The sequence below is a fragment of the Zosterops lateralis genome, assembly GCF_965231275.1.
Source record: "Zosterops lateralis genome assembly, chromosome: 9".
NCBI classification, from domain to species: domain Eukaryota; kingdom Metazoa; phylum Chordata; class Aves; order Passeriformes; family Zosteropidae; genus Zosterops; species Zosterops lateralis.
In genome coordinates this window covers 9,517,397-9,530,942 of record NC_139769.1, presented here as the reverse complement: position 1 = coordinate 9,530,942, position 13,546 = coordinate 9,517,397, and the positions used below count along the sequence as shown (strand labels likewise).

At 42.9% G+C, this 13,546-nt stretch overlaps 1 protein-coding gene across 1 annotated transcript; it reads right to left on the bottom strand.

The window, feature by feature from the left end:
• Positions 1-5,740: 5,740 nt before the first annotated feature.
• PRDX1 (peroxiredoxin 1) lies at positions 5,741-12,901 on the bottom strand. The gene is made up of 6 exons (XM_083868093.1): positions 12,773-12,901; positions 9,793-9,909; positions 8,912-9,065; positions 8,521-8,643; positions 7,564-7,694; positions 5,741-6,119 (listed from the first exon to the last, which is right to left on the bottom strand). The coding sequence occupies exons 2-6, from the start codon at positions 9,896-9,898 to the stop codon at positions 6,034-6,036; spliced, it is 600 nt and encodes a 199-aa protein (XP_083724219.1). The 5' UTR covers positions 9,899-9,909; positions 12,773-12,901; the 3' UTR covers positions 5,741-6,033.
• Positions 12,902-13,546: the final 645 nt, after the last annotated feature.

The following is a 13,546-nucleotide window of genomic DNA, read 5'->3' as shown; positions in this document are numbered from 1 at the left end:
CCAAGGAACACAAATGAGCTTTTCTTTTCCCTCTGTGGCTGAAAAAGATGTTAACATTCCTTAGGAAATATTGTGGGAAACTTGAAAGAATTAAATATTTTGTCATAAAATGAGCAATAAGATATGTTAGTGGAATGCTTAAAATCTCTCCAGTAATACACCAAAATCTGCAAGATGTGATTATATTTACATACAAATATTTGAAATGGCTACTATCATTCATTAATATTACATTTATAATTCTCATATTGTCTTTGTACATAACTCAGTGGGAAAGCAATTTCACTTTTAATAACTCCATATGTTTTCTTTTCCCCAAAACACCTTGAAAAGTTTCTGAAAATCAAACACATTTACACTAAGTTGCTTGCAGTTTTTTTCCTCATGTAGAACAAACCATGAGACAGGAAAATTATATTAAGTGAATTACAGGAGTTGAGGGAGTGAAGTTTTTCTATGTTTCTTAAATTTATGCAGAATTGTTGCTTTTTCTGTGAATGTATAAACCCTCTTATTCCTTTTAAAGGAATTAGTCTTAGGTTTTAATTTCATGTCATAACCTTTTTCCTAGTATTGTTCAGACTAGTCTTCCTGAATCATTCACTGTTGCTTCAGTCTTCCAAAATGTAAAAAACTGCCTTATTGTTGTGAAAAGTGAATTTGATGAAATAAATCAATTTTAGGCTATGATGTTTTATTAAGTGTAGATTGAAGCCTTTTGTCCTTTCTAGACAAAGGATATTGGTTTCATTCATCAGTGCAGATATTTCAAAAATCTGTTGCACAAAAACATTCTAAATTCAGACACGTGTCCCCATAATATGTACAGTGATTTAAGTTTCAGGTGAAAGAGCCAAATTTCACTTTGAAGTCCAAATCTTTCATCACTAGGTGTGGTGAGAATTGCTTCCCACAGACTCAGCTCTTGTTCAGGGACACTGCAAACAGCTCACAGCCTGTCCTCCTGCAGCCACCCAGGGGTGTGCAGCACAGAGCCCTTGGTGATGCAGAGTTGTTTGTACATTAAAGGCAAACTCGTTGCCCTGATTTTCAGCCTTCTGATTGTTTTCATTCTTTCATTCATGGAGAGTTCTCATGCATTGTAACACAAACAAAGTAGATTGTTTTTGCATTCCTCTGTGTGATGGACTGCTGGTTTGACCACTGGGGTCAGAGGGGTCTCATCCCCCAATCCTTGAGCAAATCTCAAAAACTATATAAATTGAGATTCCCAAAATAAAGTCCTTCTTTTTCTCGCTTTTGATCTGATGGGTGAGTGTCCTTCTTTTCATGTCCTCTTGCGACACCAACTCCTGTTTTTTCTTTCCAAGGACTAAAAATAGAGCTACTATATCCATGAGCAAAAAACATTTATTTGATTTCCTAGTTCAGTGAGACAGTAACAGCTCTAACACTTTCAGAATTATTTGTTTGTCCAAGTATGCTGCATTCCACTACTCTGCATTTCCCTCATTTCACCTTTTGCAAATTAGAGCCAAGACATTTCTGGTTTAAACCCTCTATCTGTTTAGCAATATACATCAGAATATACATTTACAGACTGTCATGTAACATAATACTGAACACCAGACCCACTGAAAATTTCAGGCTATTAATATATTTTTCAGACTATTAATACAATAAACCTGAGTATTTAAACTTAATCTTTACATAACTTTTACTTTGATGTGTAACATTACTAAAAACTGCTTTCATGGGGCTTTTGCAAACATACTTTCCTAACCAAAGGCCATAATTTTGCAATACCTGTGAGATATAAAATGCTTGCTTTTGTTCTTTGAACTGTATTGATTTGTTGGATAATCCAATAACATATTCAGCAAAGGCCTGATAAAAAGTCTGGAGTACTTGTTAAGAAAATAGTACTTTTAAACATTAGTATACATTTTTATACTATTTTTCAAAACTACTGAGAAACTCGCTTTGTTACAGTGATAATTCTTTAAACGTTGAGGCAATTTTTTTCTTTTAAGTGTCTAAATATAAATGTGCAGTTGTTAATTTTGAAATAACAAACTCATTGAAATACAAAATCTAGTAAAGGTTAGGTTCTGTATGTTGAATATCGAATGTCACATCCTATGTATGCCAAGAAAAAGATATAATACATAGAATTTGTCTGATGCACAGCTTTGTACTATACATATGAAAAAAACCCTGTTGCTCCTACACAAATGCTATTATCTGAAAACTTAATTACAAATATCTGCCATAAACATGAGGAAATATTTTTTTTTAACTCTAGATAATGTGAGAGAACACAATGTGTGTATACTGGGCTCATGTAGCTAAGTTTGGTAGTGGGGGTGATCATGATGCCTTAAGTTTTAGCTTTCACATTTTTCAGATTCTGTGCTGCCTAGGTGTGCAGCTCTGAGCATCATATTAAATGTTAGTCAGTTCCTTTCACAGGGTAAGTAGACAAAACAATCCTTTTCCAGCTTGAGAACCAAGGACAGCTGTTACAAGCTTCAGGCCCAAAAAGCATAAACAATGGTGAATTGAGGAGAAAAATCTGGGAGGTGGAACTTCATAACCTGAAGCTGTAATAGGACAATTAACACCAATATGCAAATGGACCAAAGTGTGCAACCTCATGACCAGTTGTCCATTTTGGGTGTAGCCCTGGCCAGGCTCTTATACTGCCCAAGGTGTATTCTTTGAGGTCTTTTAATAAATCCCTACTTTATTCTCTTAGCTTTGTCTAGTCTCTGTTCCAGGTCAGCCTTCTCAAGGCCCCAACAGGGGTGACTTCTGTGAGAAGCTCCTCGAAGCTTCTGCTGTTTCCAAGGGAGCCAATGCCAGTTATCCATCTCTGGGATAACAGAGCTAAGGGAGGGGGGACAATTGTGCAACAACCTCCAACTGGAGAGAAGAGTGTGAGAATTGAGAGAAACAGCTGTGCAGACACCAAGGTCAGTGATGGAGGGGAGGAGGTGCTCCACAGCACAGATTTCACTGCAGCCTCATTATTTCTCATTATCCTACTCTGAATTGATTGGTAATAAATTAAGCCAATTTCCCCGGCCTGTTTTGCCTGACACAGTAACTGCTGAGTGATCTCTCCCTGTCCTTACCTTGACCCATGAACTTTCCACTATTTTCTTTCCCCTGTCCAGCTGAGGAATGGGTTACATAAATTCCCAGGAATCACAGCAATCAGCTACAAATTAAGAGATCTAGGATAGAGACACAGTAAGATGTATTTCAGTTTCTCTTCACCTGACTATTCTAAAGAAATAAATGAGTAAAGGTTTTATTTATAATAAGCACCCAAAGTAGGAAAATAGATCTGCAGTCACTCACACATTAAAAAAAAAAAAAATAGCAAATATCACATCTATCCTTTCTGATTTACATCTTCAGACAAAATCCCACTAGGCAGCTACCCATCCAGTCAAACTCAAGCACTGCTTGAGTGAGGTCTTTGCCTCACTGGGAAATATGGCACCTGTTGATTGTGAAAACAAAAGCAGTTCCTAATTGTAATGAAAATACAATCTGCACCTTGGTACATGGAAAAAACACACCTTAATAAATGATTAAAATAATAAATAAACAAATTATAGTTATTTGAACATAAAAGTTACACTAGTCTATGATGTCATATTGCAAGAAGCAGGGTATAAGCCCCAGAACACTTACTGGAGATTCCAAGCTACATCTGAATCAATAGAGAGTTTAAACAAAGAAATAAACTTTAGACTCTTCTTGGTTTGAAGAAGTTTTGTTCCCCATTTTTTGTGTGTCATGCGCTTGGAAATGTAAGTAATGTAAACATTAAAATGACAGCATAGCAAACCTTCCCAGGAATGACTCATGTAGCTGAAGAATGAAAAAGTAATTGTTTAATTGCATGGATTCCCACTGTCAATCATTTGACGCATGCATGTAATCCAGTTCCTAATCCACAGGGATATTGTTCCTTGGCTATTTCCAGTTTCCACAGTATCATCACTCACCTGTGACCATGATGCTTGAGCAGGTACAGTTTGTATCCTCTCAGTGTGGGCTCAAGGTGGGCAGGACATACAGGAAGTTACAGCACATGAAGGAAACTCCTCACACCAGAGGAGTAGGATGAAGAAATGAACACAAGGGGTCTTCCTACAGAACACTCCTAAGCCCAGATGTGCTGCAGGGCAGCTCTGACCTCTCCTCCAGACAGCAGCCACAGCAGGACACAGCAGCTGCTGGGGATGGAACTACCCTCAGATCCCCACCTTCTTTCCAGAGCCTGGGATGGGCACCATAAAGATCCTCTTTTTGGAAAGAGTTTCAGGAGCAGAATATTAGAGAACCCTTTCATCCTCTATGTCCAGGGGTAGGTGACTGAGTAGCTATAAAAATCACTCTCCACAACTACCTGAAAGGGGGTGTAGTGAGGTGGGTTTGGTCTCTTCTCCCAACTAACAAGCAATGAGATAAGAGGAAACAGCCTCAATTTGCACCAGGGTAGGTTTGGATTAGATACTAGCAAAAATTTCTTCACTGAGATTAAGTTTTACATTAGTTAACCCTAACTTGACTCCTTTTCACTTGCTAGAAAGGAAAGTTCAGTAACTTCTTACTCAGCCATGTTCATTTATATTCACTTTACTTTGAACCATATAAATGCTGCTGTTACTCATCAATGCCTTCCTGGGAAGCTTCATTTGTTCTCTCGAGACTTTGGATTTTTTAAAAATTAGGCATAAGTGATCCAGCTGAACATTACTTTCACATATCTTCATGGAGATTACCTACTTTGGTAGATACTGAAGTATTTGGTACCAAGACTTCTGCCACATGCTTTTTGCAGCTGTACAATCAAGGCATACAACTTTCATTTTTGAGTGACAGAAGTAGCCCTGGTCCTCACCGTTGCTGTTGCTGACTTTAATCAGGACAGAACTTGTTTATGACTTGAGCTGAAGACAGTTACAAGGTCCAGTAAGAGTTTAATCTTTACAGGTACATGAAGATCACAGGGCTCTGCCTCCCTTGCATTGTGAAGCAAGAGCTCATTACCCAAGTCCTTCAGCTTTGAAGTTCAGCCCTATCAGGAGCCACCCTGAACTATGAAGCTACAGAGCAGTCACATCTTTGGTGTAACTTAAGGCCAGTCATGTGCTCTGAGTTTTACATAATCACTTGAAATACAAAGATTAAAGACAAGGCTGAGCGCACCTGAATGCCAGATTTTATAATGCCACCTTTTTGATCTAAATCATATGACTACAAGCTAATGGAAAACTGGCATATTATCTATGACCCCTGTGACATGTAGTGGGAAAGACTGTGGATGAATGCTTATATCCAAGAATATATGCTTTCCAGAAAGCCCAGTATTCCACTCCCATAGAGACAGCATTCAAAGTTGATGTTGGATTCCCAGGAATGACATGAACAGTCAGTTTTGACTTAAGTAGGTGCAGAAAGACTAAGTTGACATGGTTGGTGCATGAGGAGATGCCCCACCTTTGTCAGTCACATCCTCCAAGCTCAGTGCCCAGAGCTCAAGCCCAACAGCCTGATCCTCCCTCCAGCAGCCAAGTCATGAAGAGTGTGAGGAGTCTTTTATTACTTCAACATGAAAACCAAGTCTTTTTCTCTCCATTCTAATGGAGCTGTAGTAAAAGGCCTTTGGGACTCAGGACGTCTACAGAAAACTTTCAGAAGTGCAGTCTGCACTGCTCCCAGGTCTCCTGATGATGACACAAGAACAGTAGACAGTGTGCTCTTTTCACAAGTTTAATAGAGTTACAAAAGGATACCACTGCTCTATGTAACACATGGCTAACCAGACACAGCATTGCCACTAAGGTCAACAGGGTTTGATGTACACATACTGATCGTTAGGGTTTGCTATGAAGGTACTGTCAACAGGACAAATTTTCCTTCAAGTAAAAAAGTTACTGTTTATAACTATAACATGATCCCTTGACTTGGATGCAATGACTTAATCAAAGTTCAGTAACTGATACTTGCTCTTTAAAGTAAGGCATACTAGTTTCCACTCAGGCTGAATGTTTATTTCTGCTTGGCGAAATACTCTTTGCTTTTCTGAACATCAGGCTTGATTGTGTCACTCCCGGGCTTCCAGCCAGCTGGGCACACTGAAATGATAAGAATGTTTAAGTCTTACCAGCTGCTCCTGCAGAACATGTTTTACACAATACTAAAACAAAGTAGCAACTCAGAAGACACACAGATCTTTACAATATACAGACAATGCATTTGGTGTCACATTATGCTCCGTTTTGCTTATTTCTATTTGTTTACTGGGCAGTAGCACCCAAGGAACCAGGTGTCTGCCCAGACAACAGCAGATCCTTTTACACAAGCACCTCTCCCAGCCCCACTTAAAAGCTTCTGGGAAGTTTGACAAAGGTAACACCAACTCCAGCAGCCCAGGTCAGAAAGGCTCTGACACCACACTACACTTATCTCCTTGGATCCAGCCAAGTCTGTATTCCCCTTATCTTTAATCCACCTGGCCCAGCTCTCCAGTTGAATGGGGCAGGGGAAAAAGCATTCAACTGTCACATGGCTATCAAAAAGCCACCATGATGCAGAGGATGCATGGTCTCAAACTTCCAGCAGCTCCTTGAGCAGCATTTTTTGAACAGTGTTCATTCTTTACTGCCATGGAATGCTGGATGCTTGCTCCACTCAGGACTGGCAATTTTAGCCACAGTATGCTCAGCTTCTGACTGTTGCTATGTATCTTACTCTGGTCTGTCCTGATTTAGTTGTGACTGCAGCCCTAAAGTTCTAAAGGAAAACCTTTTGCCAGGTTTTGACTACTCAAAGGCACAGTAAAGCTTCATTTGCATGACATATAACTGCTCCATCATCAAATGTTTGGGATGTCTCCTCACACGACATATTTCTATGCCATAGTCACAAGAGCACTTTGTTGTAATAAAACCTGCCATTAATTTACCACTTCTGAAGCACATTAAGTATGACCAGCAGCAATACATGTCATTAGTTACTGACAACTCAAGACTACCAACACCTGCATAGCAATTTTGAGCTTCCCTAACTTGGTTTGAACTTTTTATCTGCAGTGCCTTATTTTTTCTTTCACTTCTGCAGAAAATCTGCCAGTATCAAACACCTTATTCCTCCTGAACTATGGGGACAGAGACTCTCATCCATTTTACCCTCACTATATATTGACAGAAAGATCAGCAGACTTTCTGTGAATTTAAGTAGTTTATGCAGTCCAACAGGCTTCTGTTAGACTTCTGTCTCAAGCACTTTCTGTGTTTAATTGAAAAAAAAAACAACTTCTGTGTGCTTGACAAAACATCCATCACCAAATTGATTTAAGTGAAATCTCAACATGATCAAGTACTTGATGGACAAATAATTGGAATAAGATAAAGCATTATGGTCCTTCAACAAGCAGATTTACAGAACCAGCTGCATTTCACCAGTCACAATTACCTGCTGTGCACAGATTAATACATGTACCTTTCAGTAACTCTTGACTTAATCTGCCTAGTTAATACTATTCTTTAGAGAAAACATTAAATTGAAAAGCACTCTTACCTTCTCCATGTTTATCTGTAAACTGGAAGGCCTGGACAAGTCTTAGGGTTTCATCAACAGAACGGCCAACAGGAAGATCATTGATTGTAATCTGCCTCAAGATCCCCTTCTCATCAATTATGAACAGACCCCTAAAAACAAACAAAAACCAGTCCTTAAGCACAGCTTTTGAAAGGCTGATTAGACTGATGTGAGTTTCAAAAACTCAGGTTCACTCACTATTTGATTATGGAACCATTTGTGCCATTTACTGTGACTTCCTAGAAAGGAACACCTTGGTGCATGCAACTGTAGCAGCTGAAAGCCCAACAGGAACTAGGAGGGACAGGAGGCAAGTCAAAGCACTGAAATAGGAGAGAAGTGCTTCCTATTTAAGGAAGATACTAGTAGGGGAAAAAAAAAAAAAAAAAAAAAAAGGAAGAGAAACCCAAGGAAAAACCAAATTCAAGGAGAGATATTTTCACATTAAAAAATCCTCACTACACACTGTTCTCAAAAAGACAACGAGCAACAGCTCATCAGTCCTCCAATATTAAGCTAAGAGTTAGCAAAAGTTCAGCTCCCTTGGCAACTTTTATGAACAGCAGACTAAAGACTTGGGGTTTAATTAATCTGCACTTTGATCACTAGACTAAATGCCTGTAATCACTTTCATGACTTGTAGGTCTTGCATTACCAATGTTTGCAGCTCACCTGCATGAGACTCCTGCACTGAGGAGCAGGCAGTCAAAGGGAAGCAGAATTTAACTTAAAAGCACAGGAAGACTAAACACCACAGAGAACCAGGGAGCATCTCCCCTTGTAGGAGTGTCTCACAGCCTGCAGGAGTTCACACCCAGAACAGCCAATAGCTTTAACTGTCTGCAGGTGTTCAAGTGTACACGAGCTCTGTGTTTATCTGACACATCCATGCATTGCACCATAACTTTATCAGCTCATTTATCTCTGGCACATTACCTGTAGGCAATACCTTCATCCTCCTTCAGCACTCCATAGTCTTTGGCAATGGCACGTTTTGTGTCAGAAACCAAGGGGATTTTCATAGTGCCCAAACCCCCCTGCTTCTTAGGAGTGTTGACCCTGAAAGAAGAAAAAATTACATGTTAAAAATATGGGTAGTTCAGAATGAGGGCTCAAGGTTAAACAGAAGCTAATCCTTTGTGCAATATCATACTCAATCTGCCATGTGGCAACAGAGGAACTGATGCCCAGTATGCTCAGTTCTGTTCAGAAGCACCTGGAACCACCAATACTTATTCAAAGTGCCTTTGAATACACCCAGGACCCAGTTCCTGCAAGAACTGAGGCCAGGCAGAACAGTCTCTTAGGTTAAAAGGCTGATTCTTACCAGGCAAGGTGACAGAAGTGAGAGTCAACAGAAGCTCCAATTACTTCACAGTTGATTTTCTTGAATTCATCAGCTCTGTCACTGTAGGCAATGATTTCAGTTGGGCAGACAAAAGTGAAGTCCAGGGGGTAGAAGAAGAACACAACATATTTTCCTGGAAAAGTAGTACAAGCAGTTAATCTGTTAGTTTTCTAAGAAAACGCAAACACAGAAAAAACAAAACACAGAAAAAAACCCCTAAAAAATAACCTTAAAACCCTAACCAACTCAAGTCCCAAAACCCAGACTGTCAAATTTAACAGGGAATGCTTGTCTCTAACCCCTAACAGAGAAATGCCACAGATCTGAAAGGCTACCAGCCAAGGAGATGTCTTAACTGAGTAGGTGAGTAGTCTATGCCTACTCATCACCCTCATGCAGCCTGCAGCATCATCAGAAATGCATTTCTAAAACCATCAACATGAGTACTTGATTATTTCAGGCTTTCCTTTTGTTTTTAGTGAAGCTTCTTGCAGCAAAGCAAACATATTGCCAGCACGCTAGAGAAAGAGACTGTTGGTTAGCTGAAAGAATTTACTTTCCATTGACAAGATGAGACAGAAGATGTTGCTGTTCCACAGTCTGGAAATGTTACACCAGTGCAATACAGGGCAATGAGCCTGATGCAAGATAACAGTTTAGAGGAGTTTTATGCTCAGTGGTAACAGTTATCACACTGCTGACAGCCCGCTAAGCATACTTCAGCCACCACTGCACAAGTTCTGATCTTCAGCCCAGTGGTCACTATTATTTCAAAACCAAACTAAGATGTATCTTCAGATACCCTCCAGCCCTTCCTATGGCCAGACTATCTGTGTATTTAGAGAAGCACGTGAAATTACCTTTGTAGTCAGAGAGTTTGATGTCTTTGAACTGTCCATCTGGCATTACAGCCGTGGCAGTAAAGTCAGGAGCTGGTTTTCCAATGAAAGCCTTTCCTGAAGACATCTTGATTTAACCTAGACAGGAGTTAACACCAATACAGTTTAGATGGCAATACGTTTGCACCTGGAAGAAAGGATTTATTCAAAGCATCTTATCAATCTAGATCAAACACCAAAGACAGTTTATCAGCACTTGGTCTTGCAACAAGGCTTAAGTGTTAAATAAGTGTAAATTACCTGTGTAATTGAGCCACTATAGAAACTGCCAGCACTTCCAAATGCATGGCTCATGGCTTCCTAAAGATACAGTAATGGTTACCTAACCAGTAACAGTTCAGAGTCTGGGAAAGGGCTAGCCTAGAGCTTTATCATTACTCAGAAAACCATCCTATTCCACATGGTAGATGAGTAGAAAGTCTGTTTTTTAGAAATTTCAATGAGAAGAACCTTGTTCAATTTTATAAGGGAATTTAAGACCTCAAACTTCCTGTTGATTCTGAAAGAAAACAACTTCTGTTAATCCCCAGGGAACATTGCTCTGCATAACTACACTTTAACCTTTTGAACAATTCAACCCTTTTTTATTTGTAACCAGAAAGGCTTGTGGTACACACAGAAATCGCATTCTAGGTTAATTACAATTTCACCAAGTCTAAATCAGTACAGTTGGGTTGTTTTCCCTTTAAGTCTACTGAGAAAGAATAAAAGGGTACACAAGGACAAGGGAACACTACTTCTGGCTGTCTGCCCCAAAAGCTTGTAATCTGTAATACACCCGTGCAGTCTGGGAATGCAGTATAACACTTCAGACTTCCAGAGCATAATCTTTCAAACAGGCAACTCTATAAACCTAATTTCTGCAGATCACGAAATATTCTTAAAAGTTATTTCGCTTCACTCTACACTCTGCAGCACTGGGTGCCTCGGAGATAAAATACACCTCTCCAAGGTTAGCTGAGTCTCATGTTGCTATGGAAAGCCAAGGATTGTTCCAAGTTGTGCCTACAGGGCACCGAGTCCGTTCTAAAACAGGTTGAGAGCACCTCATTTCTTGGCTCCTTCCCCCTTGCCAGCCACTTTTTTCCTGGAGAACTAGTCCACAAGTCAAACACTTAGCTTTGAACCCTCACCTAGCCTTTTAAGCAATGATTTTGCTTTTGAAAGCTTCTCACACACCCTGACAGTAATGATCCACCTCTCAGTTTTCATTTTGAGAAGTGCCCACACATTCAGCATTTCTAAATGTGCAACAAAGCTCCTTATCCCCGTGTTCATCCAAGGGTTTTTAGTCTTTAACTGCAGCAGACTGGGAGAGAATTGTGGTGGCCAGGACTAGAGAACATTTGCAGGATGCAGTGAAGCAGCCTGGCAGGAGGATGTCAAGAATCCTGTACCCACAAATGCAGCTGTGGTTCTCAAAGTGCAGTTCTGCACAACGGACAGGGGAACAGCCCCTGCACAGTATTTATTTGAGATGCCTCCAACTAGCGAGTTTTATCTTATAGACAAGAGCTGCTTGGCCTGGAGTGCATGACCCCACATTTTCATCACTGAATTACATTATTTTTTCTTATCCAAGATCAAGGCCATCCTTTTGCTCAGTACTATGCCAGTCTTCCTATATTTGTTCCATCAGCAATTCTCTGGAGTATTTCACTAGGTAGTCAAGGTCAGACTGCTCTTTGATACTTCCCCTTTCTAAACTACGAGTTATTGTACCTTTCTCTGGTAACAATAAATTCCTTTACTATCTGCAGGAGACCTTGGTCACCTCACACCGCATGTGCCTCCCCCAGAGCAGCCCCTGTGACCTGCCAACCCCGGTGCTTTTCCCTGCGGGGTCAGCGCGGGTTCTGCTCGGGATTTTAGCCACAGCATTTCCCAACCCGCAGAGGAGCAGACCACAGAATCACTGTTCCTTCCTTTCACTCTGCAGGAAAGTAGAATGAGCACCATAAATCAAACACGCCCGAATCCGGCCGGAGTATCTTTGTTGCTCACAGCCGCAGACGGCCTCAATTATCTCCAAACTGCAATTATAACAAGCCGGGCCCGCTCTCTTGAGCGAGCGATTTCATACCTTCGGGGTGCCTTGCACAAAAGCGAAAAGGCCGTTTCAAAACGGCATCAGCCTCCCACTCCGCACACCCTCGGACCGTCACAAAAACGGGCTGGGGCCGGGCCGGGGGGCGGTACCGGACCAGAAACGGGCTGGGGCCGGGCCGGGTGCGGTACCGAACCGGGGTGCGGTACTGGGCCGGGGTGCGGTACTGGGCCGGGGTGCGGTACTGGGCCGGGGTGCGGTACTGGGCCGGGGTGCGGTACCGAACCGCGGGCACCGCGCACGGACCGCGGGATGGGCGGGGGGTGCCTGAGGGGCTCCGAGGTGACCCCCGAGCCCTTCCCCCGCTACACCGCTCTGGGACAGGGGAATCCAGCCCTGCGTGTCCCCAGGCCGCACCCAGCGCTCGGGTTTGGGTTTTTTAGGGCTCAGAAGGGAGATGCCGCCCCGCCCGCCGGGGAAGGGGCCGCCCGGCTCCGGCAGGCGCTCCGTGCGCTCCCCCCGCGGGCCCGACCCGCGCAGCGCCGATAAAGGCCCGAGCGTTGGAAGGACTTATCTGCCCGCTCTCCCCGCCAAAACAAGCCCGAACTGAAACCAGGGGAAAACTAAACACGGGGTGCAAGCGGCAGCCGCAGCAGCGCGACCCCCCGGCAGCGGGAGGCGGGGGGAAAGGGCTCGCCCTGCGCGCCTCGCTCAAGGGCGCGTCTGCCAGAGGGGGGAGGGAGAGCGAACAAAAAACCCACCCCAAACAATAATGAAAAAAAAAACCCACATAAAAATAAAATTAATTAAAAATAAAGCAAAAAACACAACCCACGAAGACCCCAGAACCACAGTGCAAAGCCCAGAGCGGCCCCCGCGGCCCCGCACACTCACTGGGAGCGCCGACACGATCACGCAGGAGCAGAAGAACAAGAGCGCAGCGCCAACTGCGGCAGCCCCGGCGCGCCGCCGCCTTTATAGCAGCGCGGATCTCGCGAGCGGACGGGCGGGCAGGGGAGGGCCGGGGAGGGCGGCAGCGCTGCAAGGGCAGCATGACTTGGCAGATCCGCGGCCGCCAGAGCCGCAGGGAACGCGGATCGTTCTCTGGAGAGAGCCCCGGGAGGTGCCGTGGAGATGTCCAGTGCCGCGGTTATAAACCATTGATGGGCTCGGTGCAAGAAGCCATTGCGTTTTTAGTGGCTTAATTGATCGAGCTATGGTTATGCGAAGTCCTCAGAGGGTACGCGGGATTTTGAGGGAGAGTAAGGGATGACTGGTATGTCATTCATGTGGATTAAGTGTTGGCCATGGACAGAAGTAAAGCGAAACCTCTCACAGCAATGTGTGTTCGCAGTGTCAGAGAGGTGCGGTGTCAAATCTCCATCCTCTGGCTCTGCACTGCCCGCTGCCCCCTCTCCCTGATACTCCCAAGGCTTTCATTGATTCCTCTCCATCAATGGGAACACCGATCCGAGTCATGCAAGTCAGCAAAAGAAAGACGAAACCTAAGTTTAAAGTCTAATCGTTGAGCTTCAGTGGTGGGATGGAAGCCCTTGGAACCCTTACAGTTCCTTCAGGGAGTTTTGCACCATTCCCTGGTGAAGCTGCTCTGAAGGAAGCTGCTCTTTAACCCCAGTGATTCCTCATTGAATCCAAGAGTGAACAAGC

Bases quoted from the DNA above. Each gene is read 5' to 3' on its own strand.
- PRDX1 (XM_083868093.1), bottom strand. From the start codon at position 9,898: ATGTCTTCAGGAAAGGCTTTCATTGGAAAACCAGCTCCTGACTTTACT. The intron at 9,066-9,792 runs GTAATTTCACGT...CTACTTTTCCAG, and splicing joins CAAACTCTCTGACTACAAAG to GAAAATATGTTGTGTTCTTC. The intron at 8,644-8,911 runs GTAAGAATCAGC...TTCTTCTTTCAG, and splicing joins CACTTCTGTCACCTTGCCTG to GGTCAACACTCCTAAGAAGC.